The following is a 24,150-nucleotide window of genomic DNA, read 5'->3' as shown; positions in this document are numbered from 1 at the left end:
GCAGGGCTGCAGCTGTCAGCTGTGTGGGGGGAGCCGGCGGTGGATCCTCACTGCAAAAAAAAAGTGCGCCTTATAGTCCGGTGCTCCTGATACAATGTACAAAGTTGTGAAATTTGCTGACTCCCCAAGGTGCGCCTTATAGTCCGGTGCGCCTTATGGTCATGAAACTACTGTAATCCAAATAAAAAGACAATCAATATGTAATGGAAAGACAATGGAGTGAGATAGGTGATGAAGGCACTGGGCATCACATCAGTCATTTCTATCTTGTAGCTTTAGTTCATGCCTTTCTGGCACATATATGCACCATCAGCTTGATAATTTTGCCTATTATTTATGCATAATTCCAATGCACTAGAATAATAGAGCTGTGTAGTAAAAACTCTGGAATAGAAATTGATGGAAAGAAACAGGACTGAGTTGCAGGAGTAGTGAAGTACTATCATAATTAGTGGTAGTAATATTATGGTACCTTGTACCTCTAGAAAGAACAAACAAGTCCTTTGCAATACAGAAGAGGTCTCCTAGGAAGTCTTATATTTGGTGAGGCCAGAAGACCACTCCTACCATTGTTTTTCAGGTGCGATGCCAGCTGTTTGGATTGCAGTGGCCAAGGAGACAGAAACTGTACGAGCTGTCCAAATGGCTATAACCTAGACACTGGTGTCTGTGTCATTGGAACAGTATGCAAGGATGGTGAGTGCAAGTCTCTGAAAAGATCCATTTTATTACTGCCAGCTTCTTCTTTTACATGGGTTGAATTTGCCTGCTTTTCTTCTTAAATAAGGTATACATTAGGTTTTAAATTGCTCAGGTATATGAAAAGGAGAAAATTACATTTACATGTGTTAGCAAGATTTGTCACATCCACTTTACCTGAGTTTTCCTAAAGTAATTTTTCCCCTTGCCAACAACCTACTTTTCCTTCCTTAGTATTTGTTCAAAGGCCGTTGCTTTCAACAAATTTTTATATGAGGACCCTAGAGTACTTTTAATATAATTAATCTATCTCACTACTTTAAACTGTGAAAATGCTGGTAAGTAAAAATTATTTAAAGCCCCCACAGGATTTTCTTGACTTGTGTGAAAGAGTAGTGAGAAAAGAAAGGATTCTGAAATATAGAACATACAATTTAGGTGGAGATTTGAACTTCCTCCAAATCCACTGTGGCAACCAAGATAGCCTTCTTATTGCATATGATTGGCTTAATTATTCACTAATATTAATTTCTTTTAAATGTCTCAATTACAGAGACACTTAAATAACATTGTGCTTCCCTAAAAATGTTACCATGTGAATTATTTGTAATGTAAATAGAGCCCAACACGTGCAATCCAACCGGAAAATATCAGAACAAAGTCTGGGAAGATACCTGACATCAGATTTAGTAAAAGCTAACAGCGACTCTTGGGTCCAACTATTTCCACTTGATTTACTAAGAGTTAAAGAAAGTTTCGAGAAGAAAAAAGAAAGAGCATAGGTGTGAGTCTTGTTTCTGTGGACCTTTGCCCTTCTTGTTGGAATATAGGCTTCCAAACTTCAAAAAGTATCCTGTTCATTGTAAAGTTACATTGCAGATATTGGTAAACTAGTGATGAACTGTCTGGACATTGGAAGAGTTATTGTCTAAAGCAAGTACAGAAGAGGACAGATGTAGATAGACAAATTAAGAAATGTAATGCTAATATGGTATTGCGATTGATTTCTCTAATGCAAACATTTGAGATACCAGTTTGGTCTTCTATATGGCTGAATAAATCCATCTTCATTTGTATATGTGTAGTCTCAGCCACATACACTGTAGTTCCAGAGGGTGAGGATGCCCCATCTCAGCAGTGTCACCACCATTCTTCCAAATGCAGGTCTCATGGAAGGGCATATAGATATGCCGGGCTCCAGGCAGCTGCAATGCACCATGCTGGGTCACACCACATGGCACCCGTTCTCAGCAGTCTAGGGTAACAAGGAAAGTCCAGGAGGATTTGGGTTTTTAATTTACAAAAGCAGAGATATTCTCATTTCAATGCCTTACAGTCAACTCACTCTACAGGTTGCATTTCTGTTGAGTGTTTTATTCTTCTTCTGTGGTTTGATTGTTTTATTCTATTCATTCGTAAAATCTGAGAGCAAATTCCTTTGCTGTGAATATAACTGTATTCTAATTATTCTCTTTCTAATCTTTTTTTCTTTTTCATAAATGGATATCAATCATTCCCTGTTGGACCACACAATATCTCTTCCTGAAAAAAAAATAAAATCCTGTTGACTGAAATTCCTCTTGATGGACCAAATTTCCTACTTGCTACCTGCTCCTGAATGGTCTCTTCAACCAAATCTGCATGTCTGACCAATTAAACCTTCCTCCACTGTACACACCGTGCTCTCCAAACCTTCAACCTCCCCTCCTTCTCTTGCTGATACCCTCTGGAAGCCACGGAAGAGTCCTGGGCCGAGGGAGGATTCTGTATGCTGGTGAAAAAGAACAATCTCTGCCAGAGGAAAGTGCTTCAGCAATTGTGTTGCAGAACATGTAAACAAAAGGGGTGAACTGACACCTCCCAGCATCCTCCTCCTCCTGTAGACTTACAGATTAATCCATATTACTGAAAAAGGAAAATAAAAAAAAGAAAAAGAAAGCAAGCCACCTTTCTCCCTTTCCCCCCTCTTTGTCTGGGGAGATGGCAAACTGTTTGTTGGAACTTAAATGGAAAAACTACAACACACCTACCTTTCATAACTGGGTGTCTAGAGCTGAGCATCCAGAATCACAGAGTCAGTATTGTGTGACCAAAGCATTTGATGCCAAAATTAACATTTAACTCTTGATTTGATTTCCTGTCAAGCTTAGGATTATTCCTGTTTTTTTGAAGGTTCTTTTTCCTCCCTTCTTTCCTGCTTCTTTCCACTTCAAGATGCTTAAAGAGTGTTTCAAGAATACAACACAAGTTTACATGGATTAAAACTAAACAATATAAAAAAAATTGCATTAGTCTTTTTTTGTGTTGTATGTATTGACAGGGGGAACTTGAGTTCCTGAGGGGATCAGAAACATCATTAGTGCAGGACTAAGTTCTGCCCCTTTTGTAACACTATTTTTAAAAATGGAAAGTAAAAATTTCTGCACACATTTCTTTCTTACTTCCTCTGCTGTATGCTATTTTTTGTATCACATTCAGTATGTATATATGTTTGCCCAAAATGTGGTTTTGGTCATATAGATTACATTTTTAGACAGGTGGCTTATTAACAGATACACTAGGATTTTTATTTTATTTTTTTAAATTGTCAAAGCTATTTCAAATAAACATAAGAAACCCATTGTTCCTGTAGTGGAAAATTTTAGAATATACTTCTCTTGATCTGCACAAGTGAGAGTAATGTATATGCTCAGAAGTTGGAAAACATTGCTAACATGTAAGAAGTATTCATAAATTATTGTTGTCTTGTAATGTTCATTTAAAAAGGGGATATTATCATATAGATATGTGGAACTATTTCATAGTGCCCATATGTAAATGCCAGTGTGACTATATACGACAGGATGTGTTTACAGGACTGGATTTATAATTGTGCCAAATACACCTCCAGGAAAAATTGCATATAGGGCAATAAACCAGTGGTTCTCTTGTGGAGCTATGATGGGCTTGAATCTGCTTTTACCTGCTCACAATAGAAATTTCAGCAGGAATAGTCCTGCTAAATCAAATGGAGTTACGTCACTGTAAAATGGTCCTGAGTAATAAGAGAAGTGGCCCCAGCCTTGCTCTTTTTCTACCCAGGCACATGGCTGCCAGAAAAAAATTCTGTTTAATTTGTCTTCTTCAGCTTCACTCAGCATACTGTTCAAAAGACAGTCATTTCACAGAAAATAGAAAATTGAACTTCAAAGATACTGTTTACTGGGGATAATACTTAAAACATGCAAAGTGTCTTTCCAGTTAGCTTTCCAGGACATACAAACAAAATGGATTTTAGCTGTTCAAGCATGTAAATCCTGGAAAATAAAGGGGATCAAAAATGACTGGGGATGTCAAACAAACTAATTCAAACCTTTAGAGGTACTGTCCTCTTTAGCAGAGAGCAGATAAACTATTTCAGCTGGTTCAGTACGACAGAGTGCAGTCAAGCTCCTTTGGTGCCCATTACAAATTTCCTGATAAACATTCAAATTTGTGCTAGTTTAACTACTAGTCTGTTGCTGCCTCATTTCTCAGTATAACGTGTTTAAATAAAACATAATACTTTCAAAGTTTAAGTTAATATTATATATGTTATCTATAAATATATATTCACTATTGAGATTCAATTATGTAATGGATTGTAAAGAATCTGTTTGGATACTTACAAATGTCTCTAACACTATAATAGAGAAGAAATTAATAACTTTGTTTTCTTTAAGAAAAACTGACATTGTTTTAACAAAATCCATTTTTACTGAAAAAATTACTGTACATGTGTAAAATGTTCAGTTGGTATTTGTAAAATAGGGTAGTTCTGTTGTAATTGATACTGGCCAAAATCAATGTTATTCCATATTTTATTTTTTCTATTAAATTAACCTAAATTCCTGTTCTTTTGGTCTGGAAAAACATGTTGATCTGTATGTTAAACAACTCTGTTGAAGGGCATAGGTAGCTCTGTGGTATAGAGCACTTAGATACCTGGGTGTTTAATTTTATTACAGACTTCTTTTAGTTTAAGTGATGGAGTTTATGATTGCAGAAATGTCTGGTTTACGTGGAGATCACCTTTTGTGTAGTAACAGTATAGCCATATCTGAGTCCTAATGGTAACAATGTTGACTTCCTCTGATCTGTAAGAGTTTGTGATGGGTCTAATCTGTTATGTGTTTGGGACTAAAAAGTGAAATTTGTAATTACCTATTGGCTCAGGCAGTTAAGAAGGAAGGTTTCATCTTTGCAGAGTGGCCACTGGCACTGTGTGCAGCTCAGGTCACAGCACAGAGTGCCGCTTGAACAGCATCTGTCTGGCCCTGCCGGGCCATAGTGGCTCTATGCAGCCTGCCTTGTAACCCCTGCAGGGTGAGCTCCTTCACTGGCAGGACCTGATGCTCTTGTTCACTTACCACTTAGTCCCACAGCTTCAGTGAAGAACAAAACAGCAGTTTTTCCCAAGGAGTCATATATTCAGATATAATTTTAAGAACATTTGAGGCCATGTAAAGAATTTCCTGCAAAAAAACCCACCACTTTTTGGCCTCAGACATCTTATTGTCTCTGACCTGTTTTAGCATGGTTTCAAAACAAGGAGTTAGTCATCCTTCCCACAGTTTCCCTGTCAATCCCCAGAAGCATGCATATGCAGGATAGAACATTCTTAGCAGTAGTTTGGTGAGACCACACCTGGACAAAGGTTTGCTTACAGTGTTGTATGAAGAACTGCTTGCTTCAGCTCCCACCTCACCTTTGTCTTCCAAATCACCAGACAAGTAAGGATAAATTAGTGGTTTAGGCTGAAAACCAGAATTTTCTGGTGTCAGCTCTGACTCTTTGATCATCTTTGTTATGCCTTAATAGCTGTTGTGAGAGACATGCAAAATTTGTAAGCAACCTATAGCTAGTATTTGTACTAGGGGATCACTGCAGCAGCAGGATTGCAATTGAAAGAAACTAGCTTGTTCCTAGCTGCAGAGTTTTCTTAGATTATTGCTCCTCCCACTCTGATGCAATGAATAGTTTGGTGTGTTCAGTATTTGACACTGTTAATGACACTCAGAAAGGATACAGACCATTTCAGAAAGACCAGAAGCTACTAAGTACAAACAAAATAATAATTTTCCCTATGTCAGGAAAGACTGTGTATGGCATCAGTTTAAATCTGTTCATTGGTTTAATTTTATTTATACTGTGAGTCAAAAAGCAATGACAAATTGAAGATACCATTATAATTAAAACATAGTATTTCCCAGTTCATATTTGTCTAGGATATCCCTTGATTTAAATGCAAATTGGACACATGTCTAGACCTTTTCTTCACTAAAAGTCCCACAGTTTTTGAATAAAGGCAACTGTGGTCAAAAAACAACAAAAAAGTAGTCATACATGCTAAAAGAGTTTACCATGCCTCAGATCTGCAGAACATCCTGCAGAAGCCTGTGGTGTGGGGGTGTCATGTTTCCTTTTCTGCAATGGAGTTCCAGCCTTACTCCTTTTTTAGCCGCAGCTCTTCACCTCAGCCGCACACCAGTACTGTAGGATCAGATGCCAGAAGAGGTCAGTGGAAATATGCTTCTGACCAGCAGCTCCTGGGACATTTGGCTTAGCCTCTGCTTACCCACACACACCTGTATCCACTGGCACTCCCTGCCTCTTCCCGGGGAGGCTTTGCAAACTTCCTCTCTGTGAAGCACACTATTTTCTAGTAAAGATTTCCCTATGAGACCTTACAGACTACCCCAGTTGTGATTGCAGCTTTCCAATATCAGGTCAAATTCCTTGCAACCAAATCTATTGTGTAAAAGCAGGATACTGCTTGTGCCATGTTGTCAGATCATCAGAGGTTTGACAGAGGTATGAGTAAACATGTATGCAGAAGCACCAGAGCTATCTACAGCAACTTCCCCCGTCACTAAATGCAAGTTACAACTCTTGATGACCAAGTTAATTCTCTTTAAATCCATCTGTTACTTTTTAATTAATATATTTAATTAACTCAAAGATTGTAAGAAGGCTTATTATAAATTCAAGATTCCTGTAAAGACATGTAAGAGATTGCTTGTATGAGTCAAAGCTTTTAATCTGCAGTGCAACTCGCTGAACAATAATTTGTCTATGATCCATTGCCGTGCCTTATATTTATATTGGATATGCCATTGTGCTGTCATTGGTACAGAATGAACCAAGAAAAGTTTTGCCATTAGATTTTTGTGCAAGATATTTTAAGCAAGCATTAAAAAAGCTTTACAGCATGCAAATAAAAATCCTAGTCAAGTTTTCATCAAAAGGAAACTTTGCACCTGTCGTGATACTCTGCTGGGACATACATCCTCCTCATTAGCAAGAATTAAAGAGTTGTGAGTGTAGTGTCCCTAAGAACAAACAAAGTAAGACTGAATCTAGGATAGTATAGCATCCAAGCGCTAGAGGTGTAACCAACACCCACATTTCCGTCACTGACTCCATAGCAATGAGCAAAGAGGATTTGGATCTATGAAACACCTTGGGACATTCTTTTATTTCTCAGAGCACAGTAACATGTAGTCTTACTAGGAAAATTGTTCTGAAATCCTCAGGATAAAGCCAGAGCGACTGCAATAATGTTCACCCGCCGTGTGAGTGTACCACAGAGTTAATGTACCACAGATAACACCACAGAGTTAATGTTTAATACCGGACCTATACTTGAAATTATCCTGAAGGACTTCCTTTCTGGATTAAAAAGCAGTGTTGACGCACAAAAAAAGGACAATTTTCACTTCTAGAATGGGAATTGTCATCAAATGAAAATATATTATGGAGAGGAAGCTCTGAGCATCTTTTAAAAATAATTCCAGTAAGCAACAAATGCAGGCTCTTTGTGCTGCACCAAAGGTTGGTCTTTGTTGGGTTTTAGCAGACAATACATGAGCAGGTCATGTATTTGCTGCCAAAAATGACCAGAAAAGCTTAGAAGAATGACCTTTGTACAATCATCTATTGGTTTTCCTGAGTGTTTGAGGGATGGATTTGTTGAAGGTCTTCTGGGAAGCCAGCAACACTTTTCAAAGCAAAAACCACTCAGCCATGAGAAAACACAGTAGAGAGCAATGAGGTGATCAAGTACCCATTTTTCCAATCAACCTGGCAGTGAGAAGCCAGAGCACTGACGAGCAGTGAGCATTTGTTTACCCAAGGAGAATTAATGGCTCTATCATGCAAATTCAACAGTAACACTGAATGCTTAGTGGAGCATGACTAATATGATTTAATTATAATTCAGTTAATACTGCATGACTTTTCCATTCACAATTGTCCTTGGCCTGCCCACTGTACTCCTGATGCCTACAGATGTTCTTTGAGATGTTGGAAGGAAAGTCTAGCTTCTGATTGCCAGTCTTCAGGATCAGGTTGCTGTCAGCTGTTGTGCTCATGACTGTGTTAATGGACCATTCTGTGAAATGCCACTGAATAAAAATACAAAAATAACTCAAATATTCATTCCCAAAAAAAGTAGCCCCTTTTCTTACTACAAGAGTGAGGCCATACCAAAATGGAGTTGTGTAAATACTGGTCTTGCATTGTGTAAATACTGGTCTTGCTGTGTCTGTCTTTAGCACAGCCTCTCTGAACACTTTGAAGGCTGAAAGGAAGATGCAAAATTAGTTCCTGGTGCTAAACAGTATCAGAAAGCCTCTCTGCAGCCATATCTAAATTAGAAGAGCTGTATTATCAACAAGGAATATGTGATTGTTAAAGAAAATGTAGTCTGTAATCATAAAAAATAAAAATTATCCAGAGGTGCTTTCAGTGGAGACAAGGAACCAGGGAAGATTTCAAGCAAGAGAAGATCACCAGTGTAAGTGCATTGAGGAGGCTGAACAGTTACAGATGGGAATAAAATCTAGGCTTTTATACCACTCATTAAAAGGTTTAATTTGATCTGCTTTTTGCTTCCAAGGACTTACTTGTATCTTTATGGAAGGCTTCTTTCAGACTTTAATTCGTTTTCATCTCTGCAAGTTAAACAGAAATTGCATTTGATTACTAGTACAAATCTATATTGTTACATCTTGGGACAATACTTGGCCTGTTAAAATTTACCCTATTATCAGCAGATCTCTCTTCATATCCTGATTAAGTTGAAGATGTCCAGTATGAACAGCCTGTGCGGGAGTTTCATAGCTAAGATGGATGATACCACTGAAATACTGCCCCAAAACATCCAGCTCTGCCCACTTCAGGTTTATGATCATTCAAATCAGACTGCAGTAATCTTGCAGTGGTCAGGGAAGGCTCTGTGTATACAAAGTGCATATTCTTTGCTTTGTAACAGAGGAGAGAGACACACTATTGTTATCTTGGTTGTCTCTGACGTGTGTTTTCCTCCAGCACTGAAAGATTCTATCTTTAATGTACTCCACGTGCTAATAACATCAGCTTTACTCAGCTTTACTACATTGATTTTTGTATTTGACAAGCAGCTACTGAGCTTTCCAAAGCAGTATGATCAGCACTGTACGATAATTTTCAGTCAGGTTCAGGTGTTTCTGTTCCACTGCCCTTTAGGAGAGTCTCAGCTACTGATTTTTATGAAGAATGGGAAGCTTGAAAATGTAAAACAGGAAAAATTCCAGTTGGAATGCTCAAGAAATGGAGAGGCTGAGCATATTTCTTTCCATTCTGAGTCTGAATTTTTGGGAGTATTTATCCCTCCTTCAACCAGGGAGAAGGGTACGAACCAAAGTTTTATTGATATAGATCCACAGAGATTGTTCCATTTCCCTTTCCCTTTTCTTGTGGGGCTGTGACATTTCAGGCTATATGTGAGCAGCAAAACACCTAGCCAGGCTCTTATATAGGTGCTTACATGGGCAAGGGGAGAAACCATGAACCCAGCCAGCTTATGCTTCCAGGCATCCACAAAATTAGTATAAATGGAACTTTAAAGCAAATTCTTTAAATGTCTAAAAAATTAGTTGGAAGGGAGATTTAAAGGTGATTTTTTTTACAATAATGTGTTTCTGGGGACTGTTTATGCCCACTAAGTACTGCTGAGGGCTCTGACTCTTCAATGGGTTTCTAACACTTTGTATTAATACTATGTAGAAATGGGGGGAGAAGTACACATTGTAAAGGGGAGGGAAAATTCCTTTGTGTTAGAAATAAACAAGGCAGCTTTGGCTAATATAAGTGTTTCAATTCTGTAGGGAAAGCAGAGAGGGCTGTGTAAGACATTAGAGTCTGATAAAGGCAATTTCCTCACTCCTGACTGGCACGATTACAGCTAACCTGGGTCTCTCTGTGTGATCTCACCTAATCTTGCAGCAAAGGGGCCTTTCATCCTAAAATCATTATATCACACTCAGCACACAACTATTCAGGGAAAGAGACGTTCAATGCTTTTCAAGGTTCTGTTTTGGCACTTGGCACAAGGGGGAGATTTAGTGGTTTAGGAATTAATATCCTATTTTCAGACTTCTCATTTGTCACTGCCTAGAGCACTTTTGAAAAGAAGACTTTCAATCCTTGGTCCTTCTCATCACATCAAATCATAATACCCAGAAGTTTTGTCACTTCTACGCATCCGAATAGGGAGACAGAAATTTGGACATTGTGTAATTGGCAGGAGACTGAAAACTGAAGCCAGACAAATAATTGGAAACCAGATGTAAATTTTGTTCAACTGTCAAATCTGATGGTAAAGGAATGTCTTCATCTTGAAAATGTTACAACTTGGACATCATGGCAAGATTTCTTTCAAGAAGTAATCTATCAAACACTGAGATCTTGGGCTGCAAAGGAGTAACTTTAAAAAGAATCTCTAGGATGAATTTGCATGGATTTTTATATGCAAGTTATAGTTCACTTAAACTTCATGAATTAATGTCTCTTCAGAGAACTCAAGGACCTGATCCCACCAGCCCGACAAAATAAGATGTATCACAGCCAAACATGAGAAAAAGCAGAGAACTCCCTAAGACCAACTCATTTCAGTTCTCATAGCTGATGGATGAAAAGCAATTCTGAGTACTTTCTGTTTATCTGTCTTATCAAACCTTTATAAGCCATAAGATTGCATACAAAGAGCCCAAGTATGAAATAGAGATTTTCATGAAAGCAAACAAGCAAAATGGAGGAAATAATGCAGGGTTTTTTCCATCAATTGTAAGGAAAAAACACTGTAGCAATATTGTAGACAACAAAGAATGTTTTAAAATTAGATATTTTATATTAGATTATATAAAAAGTGATCAAACAAAGTGGGGAAGTGACATGTGACTTGCAGTGACGAAGTCTCACGGAGGGACTACAAGAGAAAAGGATTTATGACAGCCAGCACATGAACGTCCATATCTCCATGAATGACTGACAAGGATATTCACATCCTCATCTAATTGATCTCCTGAAATATCATGTGCTGTCAGTGAGTGGAACAGGTTTTGGAAAGCAAGAGAGAAATAATGACAAGATAAAGGTACACTTGATGCTGGTTGTGCAAAGACATGGAATGACTTGGCAGCTAAGACAAGTGCTCCAGACTGGGAATCGGGACTGAGACAGGTTCTTATTTGCTATTAAAAGCTAATTTGATTATATTATTGCAACTCAGGTTTCAGCTGGGACAAATTTAATTTTTTATACTATCTGGGAAGGGAGCATGACCCTAATGTTATTGGGTACCATCTCACATTACTTTTGAGGGGCGAGCAAAGGGACTTGCTCTTCTTCCAGTGATGAGAGAAAGGGTGGAGGGCAAAAAACTCCAATATTGTTTTATTTTCCATGCACATAATTTCAACTTTTTGCTATTAACACTGTAGCTGTTACTATTTTATTATCTCATTGCTGCTTCCAGTAAATTGCTTGTATCTTGACCTGTGATTTTCACGTTTTTGTGACTCTAATTTTCAATTCCATCCCTGGAGAGGAAAGGGAGAGGGGAAAAGAGTGAGGCATGGGAAAGCAAATGAATGGCATCTGGTTTAGGTGAGTCTCGGTGAACTGGGGAATGCCATTCCCAAACCATGACAAAATTATGTATTAAAATCTCATAAAGCATTTGAGAATGTGGGTTTCCATGGTACATCCTCTGGATACATATCAAAAAGGCTCAAGAGGCTTATATTAACCAAATCTGTCGATGGCCTGAAGGCCACATTATCTTTTTCTAGAAGGTGAAAATAATAAATATTTGGTATTATGATAGATATGCATCAATACAGCAATATTATCTGAGTACTATCTAGAAAAATTTAGAATACTACTGAATTATATGTGCAACAGCATTTCTAATGTTTTTAGTTTTAGTCCTATAAAGCAATTACTCATAAAAGATGCAGTGTTGCAGGTCAGAAGCACTGCACCAGTTCCACAGAACTAGTCAGTTTACACAATTCAAGGTTTGACCTTTATGAGCATGCAAGGGATTACATAAATGCATGGAAGTAGATACACAGATATATAGAGATGAAGATATAGATGTATACAAATTGCTCGTTGGATAATGAGAATATAAAAATGTGTGAGCATGTACGCATTCAAAGACTTTTGTTTCCCTAATCTCATGAGGAGACTCTTCATTTTCTCCCAGTCTGAACTTCTTCACAGCTACCACTGATTCCAGAACAACCTCTGAGGAGCATTGTCTTCATGGTTTATGTGGTTCCATCACTGTTTTTTGGCTTGTGTTTTACTTTTCTCCTCTTTTTAGAAGAGACACAAATCATTGTAAAACAAAAATATTACACTTCTGCCTTCATTTTGGGTACCCCAGGTTTCACCCAGAGTTAGCTAGATGTTCCAGTCAGTTTGCCTTTATACCTACACTGTTCCCATCCCCTTAGGTATGTAAGTACTATCCTAACTCATATCTCATACCAGAGATTTCAACTATTACAAAATTTTTTAATATGTAAAAATGCAACTGTTAAAAACACAACAGACAGAGAACATAATTTTCAGTATTTTAGAAAAATTTTCCTCCCTACATTGTTTTAAATGGATGTAAGTGGTTGCTTGTACGGTGCCTTTACTCTTCAAATGTGAGCAACTTACTGCAAGTGAAAGCCAAGCCCGAGTCATTCCATATTTGTGTTTTGATTCCTAAAGTTCACTATATTTGCCAGATCTGGATTTTCCAGCTACGATGCAAGTGGAAAGATTTGGTTGATGTTGAAGTATCCATAGAAACTGCAGGTTTTATGTATTATATAGGACTTTTTTCCCAGCCTCTTCCATTACTCAAGAATGAAGGAACAGAAAATTCCTTAAATATATAGACTTGATTATAATAAATTTTCCCCAAACAGATATAAAAGACCCAATTTTGAGCTTTATAAAACTGTGATAAATCAATTTACTGTCCCCACAAAATGCTGCACACAAGTTATTCATACTACTTACCAAATCTCTGCCCTGAGAGTTATTAGGCATGAAGCTTACCAGTTTAGACCAGTGTTTTAATTATTAATATAATAACTTCCTAGGTAGAAATCCATATAATATAAATTTTTTTCAAGTCCAAGTGTGCACTTTTGCAGCAAGTTTCAATTCAGACAAAATGAAAACTTAGGCCTTTTAGGTAGGGAGTCTTTCATCAGCAGCCTGGGAGGGAGACAAAAGCTACTCTAGCTAGAGGTTTGATGGAAGCTTGCTCAAGTCCATCTCCTTATGTAACATATCAAACCCTTGACAGCAAACCCTTTATGCTGCAGCTTGCAATTGAGTTCAAAAGACATTACATAATGAATATTCCTCAGTAGCACTAATTTTGATGGAACTTGTGAATCTTAAGGGCCTTCAACTGATGCAAAATAAATTAACAAAACCAAAAATCACTCTATCTCAAATTCACATGGAAAAGAAAAATTAATAGCAAGCAAACAAACAACTCTGATTATCCCGGTTCCCCAAGAGAGCTAGTACTTGTCTTCCTGATGCCACAGGGAAATGTACTCATTTCAGTAATTAAAAATAGATCCAATTGCTCTTCATCATTATATTTTCCAACCTGAAAAGTTTGGTATTTTTTTCTCTTGCTTTTGGTTTCTATTTTAAATTGTGAAAAGATTCATCTGAAATAAACCACTTTTTTTCTACCAGGGGAATATCTTGATGATTCCCAAGAATGCCAGTTGTGTGATATATCCTGTCAGAAATGCATTGGACCTAAGTCAGACAATTGCATCAGCTGTCCACCCACAAGGTAACTGTCTCCTAGCACAGTGCAGCACAAAGATCTCACAACATGATCTGAAGAAGAGGCTGTATTGTGTTTAGCAGGGACTATGGAAGCAAGAAATGGTTAGGGCAAAAAAATCCAGGGGACTTGAGAAAACAATTATTATGTAAACCAAATAGCTGGCTACAGAAGCAGTTAATGTTTAGCAGCACGATTCCCCAAATAAAGAAAAATTCCTTTTTATGGGTAAAATAGACTTTCTTCCATTGTCATCCTGTCTAAATCGTAACTGCTGGAATCACAACTGACAATTTCCACAAGAATCCAGGGCATCTGTAGCTCTACTCAGCTATGAGGATTGGCTCAAGGCATGAGTATGAATGCTGGGCTAATTCTGGGATATATTCATAGCACCTAAACATCATTCCCTAACTGAAGTGTCATGGGTTAGTCCAATATTCATAACCTGACATGAGGACTGAACAAAACTAGAAAGATGCTTTTCCACAGGACTTTGGAAATCACAGGTTTGTGTTTAGGTCATGTCACACCTATTCCGGAAGACTACTGGTTTTTTACACCTCCTACTCATAGCTGTATTCTCATACAAATAACTCTAGTTGATAATAATCTGCACTGGATTGTGTTGTAGCCAGCTGACATTTCCATTGGTATGAAAACAGGATGAGATCCTCTATGACAAGGAAAGAAAATCCCTGAGCAATTCTGCAGTTTACCCTGAAAATATCTATTATATGATTATGCCAATGAAAGACATACCAGGACCACTGGAGTACAAACAAATTCATAGTGAGGAAGCATTATTAAATTCTGTTACATCAGAAATGAGAGCACAGGAAATTTGGGCAGAATTTTGGATGGTGGAGTGGATTTCTCCCATTCACAATGGCATTTGAATTAGAACGTCTGCTCCTTCCTTGCAACGTATATTGTGAGTTTTACATGCGGATACTTACAAGGCAAAGGAACCAAGCACCATTATCCTGAACCACCGGGTGTTCGCAGTAATGAGGTCTCAGTGATCTTCTGGAAGGATGCTGCTCTAACCACCATGATTAATTCTTTAAAAATTCTGAATTTTGGTGTCTAAGGTTTCAAAAATCTTTTAGAGACCCTTCTTCACATTAGGAAAGCTGCTAGAAAAAGTCATATTAAAGGAGAGTCTATAATAAAAGAAACAGTGATACAGAGAAACCTTGTCCAGAAGCAAGAGTTTCTTATGAAAATCCAGGGTAGATGTCAATTTATCCTAATAATAAAATTACTGTTACATAATCTGATAAATGAAAATGCTGCTACATTATGTATTTCTGTTGTTGTTATTGTTTTTGGGTTTTTGTAAAGAAAAGAAATGAAATTATATTTTTTTATCTAGACTGAAAGATTATCACTAAATTCCTTGTCCATCTGTTCACAGTTTGAGCCAAGGTTAGTGACAACATCTGATCAGGTATTTCCTATTAGGGCAACATAACAAAGAGCAAGAAAAATATACTTTACCACTGTGAGAGCTGCTTGTAAGGATGGCTATTATTAGACCTAGCACATGTAATTGAACTCAGTAATATTTGCATGCCATACAAACATAGTCCAACTACCTCTAGTACCTCTGCCTTATTTCTCCTTTTCTTTCAGAACAAATCTGAAAATTATTATAGCAACTGAAATTTTTAGGACATATTGCAGATATTCTCTAATGCCATTGCTGACTCCAAGAAAATATGTACTGTCTTTGTATAATGGAAAGCCTTTTGTTGTCTAGGTTTATTCAAAGTCTGTACTAAACAGGCAAAAAGGCACTCAACTTCTCTAGAAACTGAATTCCCAGTCCTCAGTTAGCAAAGTGGTCAAAGCGCTCAGTATTGAGGATTACAGCCTTTCTTTTCTTATTTTCTTAGGAGGGAAAACACTGTCGAAATCTAGCTAACTCGTTTTATATTCTTTTAGTAGTGTATGAATGGTGCGTGAATTGATGCATTTCTATTTTTCTCCCAAGCAGATTAAAACATTAAGCAACAGTGAAAAATGGACCATAAATTTTCATCACATAAAAGGATTCTTTAATAAAGGTTTAATTATCCAGCAAAAGGAGATCATTTAGCAGCCAGACTCCTACATATTTATAGATAGAGGTATACACTGATTCCATCCAGGATGGAATTAATTTTTGGAGTATTCAGGAGAGGCATGGCTAGGGCTAGGAAGTTATTCTCTGCTACCTGATCTTATTTGCAGGCATGGGGGAAGGGGTCCCTTTACAGTCAAGGAATGTGGCATGGTCAGGTATGGTTGGGGCAAGTGTTGCCATGTGAATCATTCTACCACTGTACACTTTGCCATTGATATTCTTGCTGTTACTCTTCATTTTCTTTTTTCATTGCTGTTTCAAGTACAGTAATTTCATGAATACAAGCCGCACCAATTTGACTAAGATTTTGCTCCTAAACCGGAAATGCGGCTAATAAACAGGAGTGGCTAATATGTGAATACTTTTCTGACATTTACAACCTCAGAAGTGCCTGCCAGAGTGCCGACCCGAGCAGCTGCGAAGTCGGCATTTTGCGATTGTTACAAATCGCTACTCTGTTGCACCGCGGGTGGAGCCTGGCTCCCTGCAGGCAGCACGGGGGTCGGGGAGAGAGGAGGGAGAGGTCTTTCCTTCCCTCCTCTGCCACAGCCCAGGGAAGAGACGGGGGGGGCCCCGCGCCGCCATTGCCACGGCCCGGGGAGGAGAGGGGTGACCCGGGTCGCCCCTGCCGCGGCTCGGGAAGGCGGCGGGGGACCCGGGCCGCCCCTGCCGCGGCCCGGGGAGGAGGGGAGGGACCCACGCCGCCACTGCCATGGCTCTGGGAGGAGGGGGGGGACCCGGACCAGCCCTGTCATGGCTCGGGAAGGTGGCGGCGGGCTCCGTCCCCGCCCGCCGCCGCGGGAGTGAGGCGGGGCTCTGTCCCTGCCTGCCACCACAGGGCAGTGCCGGGCCGTGGTGACCGAGCCCAGTGGCAGCAGTAGCTGGCCCCCAGTGGTCCCGCCGAGCGGCAGCGCCGGGCTGGGCCACCTGGCCCCGTCAGCAGCCCCTAGTGGGCCGAGACTGCACAGCCCGAGCCGAACCAGTAAACCCCGCCCTGCCATGGTTCGGTTACTATTTGGCAACTTTTTTGCACGCGGGTCCTCGCTGAGAACGACAGAGTGGCTTATACTCGGGTGCGGCTTATTTATGGACAAAAAACGAAATGTTTGCCAACACCCAGAGATGCGGCTTATACTCAGTGCGGCTTGTATTTGTGAATTTACTGTAAATTGTTCTTATTTCAACCCATGTTTTTTAGCTTTTGTGCCTCCAATTCTCCCACCCATCCCATCTCAGGTGACAGGAGTGGGAGAGTGAGTAAGAAGCATGTGGTTTGTAATGTTTTTGTGGGAGCACTAAATTGGCTAATTCCATTACTAAACCACAACATCTTTGTTTGGCATGCAGGGTGGGGCATGAAGGGTTGAGGTAACAACAGACCTGAGCATTCATGTACAGTAATTTCACGATTATAAACCACAGTGAGTATAAGCCACGCTTCCAGGTGCCAGCAACTTCTCATTCTTTGTCCATATATAAACCGCACCTGATTATAAACCGCACAATACAGAGTGTGATAAAAAGTATCTATTCTATCACCATCTGTTGAGGGTGGGGGGAGTGATCCTTATCTCAACGACAGATATTCTGCTAATGGACCATCCATTGAAACCAGGTGGGGCGTTGTTCTTTATCTTTTCACAACCCATCCTTCCTCCAGCGAGTCATTTTCTGCTAATGGCCCATTGAGCCCCACTGTGTGACTGATAAAATTACTTCATCCCACTGGAAGTTGCTCCAGCCAGGGAGAAGAGACCAACATTTCTTACCAAGATAAAAACAGAGGTTTTGGGTCTCTTTCTCCACTGGACTCCAGAGGAAAACTGGATTTCTCCACATCACCACTGGACCTTCGGAGGGAAACTGCACCTTCTGCAGGAGCACTGCTTCAACTGAATCACATCTGTCACTGCAGGAGGATGCAACCACCATTTAATGGGACTGCTACCAACACCCTGCCTGACGGGGTGTCAGGTTGTACTCTGACTTTGTTAGGGTTTGGAGTTTACTTCTTTGTAGTACTGTATTTCTATTTTAATTTCCCTAGAAAAGAACTGTTATTCCTAATTCCCATATTTTTTGCCTGAAAGCCCCTTGATTTCAAAATTCTAATAATTTGGAGGGAGGGGGTTTACATTCTCCATTTCAAAGAGAAGTTCCTGCCTTTCTCAGCAGACACCTGTCCTCCAAACTAAAACAGCAACTTTTTGTTCTTTGTCCGTATATAAGCCGCATCTGATTATAAGCCACACTTTGGGTTCGGACCAAAATTTTAGTCAAAATGGTGCGGCTTATAATCGGGAAATTACTGTAATTTGTGGGTGTGGTACCTGACCCCATAAATGCTCTATATGCTCCTCATAATGTGTTGTTTCAGAGCAGGGAGGAGGATCAGAATTGCTCTCTTGCTATACTGAGTGATAGCAGCTTATGACATAATAAGATCAAAGGAAGTGAGGATTATCTGGGATGTGTATCTTATGTTGCTCTTCTACCCCTATCTCAGGCACTACTTTTGGGAATCCATTGATAATCATACCCATCATACCTGTTCTGTGGGAGAGTAGGAATGGATGATTTTCCCCATCTTTTCACCCCGCTTTTCTCATTCAGACAGCTTGTGAGAATTTTTTATTTCCTTTCGATGTTAAGGAGTGCATGTTCATATTGCTGAGTCTGGTAATGTCTTCTCATACGGCTTACACTACTTTCAGGGTCAAGAAAGAGATTTCCAGGAAGACCATTCAAAGATCTGCCCTGAGTGTGGGTAGATTTGAGTGGCATAGAATATGGGAGAAAATGGCACTGTCTGGCGGGAAGGTCTCTGTTCCAATGGTTTGGAAGTTCAGCCCTGAACAACAACAGGACTGTAATAAAGTGACAGAATATTTGCAAGGAAAATTCCACAGTAACTCTAGAGACGAGCAGTGTGCTGGACCCTGGCTAGTCTTCACTGGACACAGGTTAACACTGGACAGTGCCCTCAGGGAAAGGAGGAAGAAATTACTACAAATCAGAAACATGTGAAACACATGCGTGTAGCGGCTGTCCCTATACTATATAGAAGTAGAAATCCAAGACCAGTTCAGTTTGCTTCATGATAAATGAAGAGGGAGCAGGGCCTTCTGGAAAGATTGTCCAAGACTTTGGACAGATTTGAAGTCTCAAGAAAGTTAGAGAGTTCCCATGCCCCACCCAATACAGACCAGAGTCTCTTCTACTGGGAGCAAGTGCCCACTGCATGGGAGAGATAGTAGACTCAGCGAGGTAACCAGTGTTTTTGCCTGTGACTATAAAGAAACATGAGGAAGTGGGATGGAAAACCCACCTCTGCCCTGGAAATGTGGGTACCTGAGCTAAAAGGAAGAACAACCATCACAGGAAGTTCTGCAAGGAAAAATGCTACTCCAGTTTCCACTGGACAAGTACTCTGACAGAACAGGAGAACTGACATTACTTCCAATCCTCTTGAAGTTCTCCAGTTTATATTTACAAGAAGAAAGCAATGACCAGGCCTGGATGGGCTCTGCCTCCAAACATATGTAGGAAAGGGACAATCAGATCCATGGGACTGTGTGTATCCCATGGCCTGGCACATCAGACACACAAGAGTGTAAGGTTTTAGTTGATACTAGAGCAGAGTGTATCCTGACGTCATCAAGATATGTGGGGGCAGAATTCATCTTTATTTCTGAGGTGACAGGGGAAACTGGACAGCTGACTGTACTGGAAGCTGAAGTGACCCTGACTGGGAATGAATGGCAAAACCACCTCATTGTAACTGGCCCAGAGGCCCTGTGCTTCCTTGGCAGAGATTACCTCAGGAGAGGATATTTCAAGGACCCAGAATGGATGGGGAAACAGAGCAGAAAACTTAGAAAACTGAGAGAAGATACTTCAGATCATCCCAAAGGTTTTACCATAAAACAAACCAATGAAGGGAAGTTGCAAGAAATTCTCTTTTTATGAGGAAAAGGACAAGAGATCATTGTCAGGTTCGAATGGATGTGGTCAACAAAATAGCAGCTATGTCCACACCAAACAGCAAGAAAATGAGCTTTCCCTAAATTCTGTGGGGTTTTGGAGTATCCATATTCCAGATTACAGTCAGATTATAAATCCTCTCTATCATGCAACAGGAAAGAAGCATGATTTTTAGAGGGGTATTAAACAGCTGCCAGCTTTTGAGCAAACTAAACAGGAGATTATTTATGCAGTAGCCCCTGGGCCAGTCAGGACAGGACAGACTGTAAAAAATATGCTCCATGTTGTAGCCAGGAAGAATGGAATCTCTGGCAAACAGCTTCAGGGGAGAGTGGAGGACAAGCACTGGAATTCTGGAGTCGGGGACATAGCAGATCTGAAGCCTTCTACATCCCAAGTGAAAAGGACATACTGGCTGTTTATACTGGGGATTCGAGCTATTTTAGAAGGGGCTGGGGCTGAAGCACGGGTCCTCTTGGCATTCTGACTGTCAGCAAATGGTTGGATATTCAAGGAGAAAGCCTCCTCCACGTATCACTCACTGATGCTACATGGAATTAGTGGATTTCACTGATCAGATAGTGAGCTCAAACAGGAAGCTACAATTGCCCAGGGATCTTGGAAGCCATCATGAACTGGCCCAAAACTGAAAATTTCATCATCATCAGAGGAGAAAGTGACAGGCTGAAGAAATCCCACCACATAATTGGCTGAAAGAAAATGAGAAGCAATATATTCAACTAATGGATTCTGTAGGGATACATTGAAAATGGAAAGCTTCTGTAGGGAGTTCTACACAGGAAGTCACAGAAGATATTGAGGTGGATCATGTCAAATTGCAGAGTTGAAAGCAATCCAGCTGGCTTTAGATATCATTGAATGAGAGAAATGGCCAGTGCTCTGTCTACCTTTACACTGACTCAATGAACAACAGCAAACTGCCCATGGATGTGGCTGGATCAATGGAAAAAGACTGGTTGGCAGCACAGGTAAAAAGCAAAGGCCATGTGGTTAATTGGCACCCAGGGCTCTGCCAGTGGAGCTCACCCTGCCCTAACAAAACCTATGTACTGTAGAAGGGGATAAAGTCTCTGTGGTGCATATGAGCATTGTTATGGAAGACAGGTTGAATTAGTCCTGCCTCAAGCAAAGGTAAACCCATCCATGGGACCTGATGGGTGAAGCAGAGGGCCAGGGAAACATGCGTTACTCAAGAGGATTTGATTTTTTGTGTAAGAACAGTCTGTAATGTTGAATCATATAATATTTGTTGCTGAATGACACTACAAACGCACAGAATATTCCATAACTACCATGGACAACAAGCATAGCCAGCTCCAGTTGTGGGATCCAGCTGACAACACACCAACCCTCCTGCCCTGGAAGGTATCTTGCATGGGTAGAACCCATCGTCTTGGACTAAATGAAATTAACAGGCATCTTGGAGGAACAGCCACTGACTTTGGAAATTATACCTGTGCTCGTGTGTGTATACATACATGTGTGTGGTGCACAACTGGATCCTACACCTGTAGGATCTGGGCAAGACACAGATGATACAGAGATGAATCATGTCCTGTTTCCAGCCAGCAAAGAGTTAATTTCTCTTTAAGAGAAAGTCAGGAGAGGCAGGGCTAGGACTTGGGAGTTATTCTGTATTACTGCACTGTTACTTCCAGGAGTGTGGGAAGGAGTTCCTTTCCAGGTGGATGGCTTGGTGCAGTTAAGCATTGTCAGGGGTTCCCTGCAGTATGGTTGTGAGCACTGGCATGAGAATTGTTCAGCTGTTGTACGTTTTGTGATTGATACTCTTACTGATAATTTTCTTATTTCTTTGCTGATTCCAGCACATTGTTCTTATCTCAGCCTGTGATCTTTACCTTTTGTACATCCAATTCTCCTCTTGATCTCCAGAGGAGAGGGAGGGAGGACGGGCAGTTGAGCATGGTTTGGAGTGTTTCAGTGGGAAAACTAAATCGGTACATACCGTTCCTAAGCCACAACAACATGTAAGTCTAAAAATACAGCTCCAAAATGCCAATATTCAGATAGATATTTGACTTCATGTACAAGGTTATATTACTGAAGCCATAGTACTTTTTAAAGACAGTCTTTAAAGTAAAACAAATGGGTTATTCCTTTGAAGAGAAAGACCAAGCATTGCTTTGCTTTTAGTAGACACATGGGATCACTGTCAGAGATTGTGATATAAGGAAACCAGGACCAAAAGTTGATTTTTCTTAGAAAAATATTTCAGAGAAAAATCATCTTTAAAGTCTAAGAATCACGTTCAAAACACTTTTCAAATAGTAAATACTATGAATAACATCAGGAAAACAAAGTCTTGAAGTTCAAAGATTTACAAATAGAATGAGAGAAGAACTTATAGAATTTCTTTTTTAGTTTCCTTTAGATTTAAAGAACAAGTAGTAGCTAGATTTGTAATTATGCTTCTGTCTTCTTTAAAAGATTCTTTGATGATGGCTGCTGTGTTAAGCAATGCCCCGGAGGAAAGTTTGAATTCGAACAGCAGTGTCACTTGTGCCATCATACCTGCCTGAACTGCAGTGGAAGTGAGCCTAACAAATGCACCACTTGTGGAACAGGTAAGCAAGATTTCCTTTTGCCAGCTTTTCCCCCTCCCCTGGCCTCCAAATTCCCTTTTCCCTTAGTTCTCAGGGCCAGTTGTTAGATCCAATAAAATGAGTAGTACTTTTGCTACCAATCTGCACCATAATCTTCTTGTGACTCTGAAGGGAATTAGAACTCCATTTTTTTTAAAACACAAGAAAACACAACTCTGTATTGTCCTGTCAGCTTAATGCATTTCCCTTGGTGTTTTTTTCAATAGGAACTATGTTAACAGAAACAGAAACAAGAAAAAAAAAAAGGGACAGAAAACCTACATAGCCTGCTTCTGGAAAAGAAAACTTCATGCATGCTTCCTCCACCCACTGCACAGGATGTGCAATACTGAAATGGAGCCAGTTTGCTCAAGCAGGCAGGGAGCCAGGCTGCTTTCCTAAGCATCTCTCTGGGAAAGGCTAAGAAATAAGCATGATGGGTTCCACTAGAGATTGCTGTGTCCCTACAGCTGAACAAAGAGGTTTTGCAAGGAGAAGCTTATCACCAACACATATTTTTGTAGATTTAGGTTGAGAGAAAGGCTAAAGTGGACAATTTTGTGAAAATTTCAAAAGCCACTCTTCTCCTTTTGAAATTCTCTTTTAAAAATTGTTTCCTATTGTCTCTGTAACATCTGATAAGCAAAAACCTGAGGCCATTACCTGCAAGTATGTGTAACTAGTCTGAACTGTCCTTGAAAATGAGTATTTAAGATGTAATTTATAATAAAGAGGGATTTTTATGAGTCATCTTCTGAGGGTTCACAGTAGTATCTGAAACCTTTTCATTTTAGCTGCTACTTCTATATCAGTCCTAATCAACAATGGCACAAACTTTATTTAATAATAAGTGTCTAGACTACAAGCAAACACTAGTATGGCTGCATTAATTAGTCATATTGATGATGAGACTGACTTTTTCACTTTAGGAAATGTGACTCAGTATTTCAGGTCTAATGAGAGAGCAAGTTTGTATAATTGCTCCCCGAAGTCTCTCCCTTATGAAGGACAGCAAGATATATTTCTGTATTTTGGTGAATCAAGACAATTAAGACTGAGAGACTCACGTCCTTAGGAGGCAGGAAAATTAAAATAAATGAAAAGTAAAATGTGCATGAAAAGTAAAACAAATAAAATTTAACTTCTGCTATGGTGCAGCATTATTGTCTACTATAGCTGCTTTCTCTGCATTTTCAAAACTAAATTCTGGTATGCAACTTCTTGCTCTGCAGTTAAGGCAATGAAATACACTTAGCACAGTTATACGTGTAATTTATACTGTAGTGCAACTGATTAGAAAACTCCCCACGTTGCAGCACATGGCACATGAAGTTACTTGTGTTTTCACAGGCTTGTCTCAGAAGGATTTGGAGCAGGGGACCTCCCAGTTCTCATGCATTAGAGAATGCTTGTGCTTTAATAGCTAATAACTGCATATCTGTTATTTAAATTCAAATCTAGATGATTCCAATTAGATGAGGATTACAGTTTAATCTTCTAGGGACACAGGTTGACTCTTTCCAAAAGTGAAGTGGGCCACTTTGCTTTCCTAA

At 39.7% G+C, this 24,150-nt stretch overlaps 1 protein-coding gene across 2 annotated transcripts in view; it reads left to right on the top strand.

The window, feature by feature from the left end:
• Positions 1 to 24,150, top strand: part of PCSK5 (proprotein convertase subtilisin/kexin type 5) — a 264,705-nt gene that overhangs the window by 199,023 nt on the left and 41,532 nt on the right. The window contains exons 20-22 of one of the 2 annotated variants that reach the window (XM_033084735.2): positions 581 to 696; positions 13,762 to 13,864; positions 22,443 to 22,579. In XM_033084735.2, coding sequence (XP_032940626.1) covers positions 581 to 696; positions 13,762 to 13,864; positions 22,443 to 22,579 — 356 coding nt within the window. Of the gene's footprint in view, positions 1 to 580; positions 697 to 2,432; positions 4,881 to 13,761; positions 13,865 to 22,442; positions 22,580 to 24,150 lie in introns of those variants that run through there. The other variant, XM_033084736.2, reaches the window with a different exon arrangement.

The sequence above is a fragment of the Catharus ustulatus genome, chromosome Z, assembly GCF_009819885.2.
Source record: "Catharus ustulatus isolate bCatUst1 chromosome Z, bCatUst1.pri.v2, whole genome shotgun sequence".
NCBI lineage: Eukaryota > Metazoa > Chordata > Aves > Passeriformes > Turdidae > Catharus > Catharus ustulatus.
This window is presented reverse-complemented; position numbering and strand designations above follow the sequence as displayed.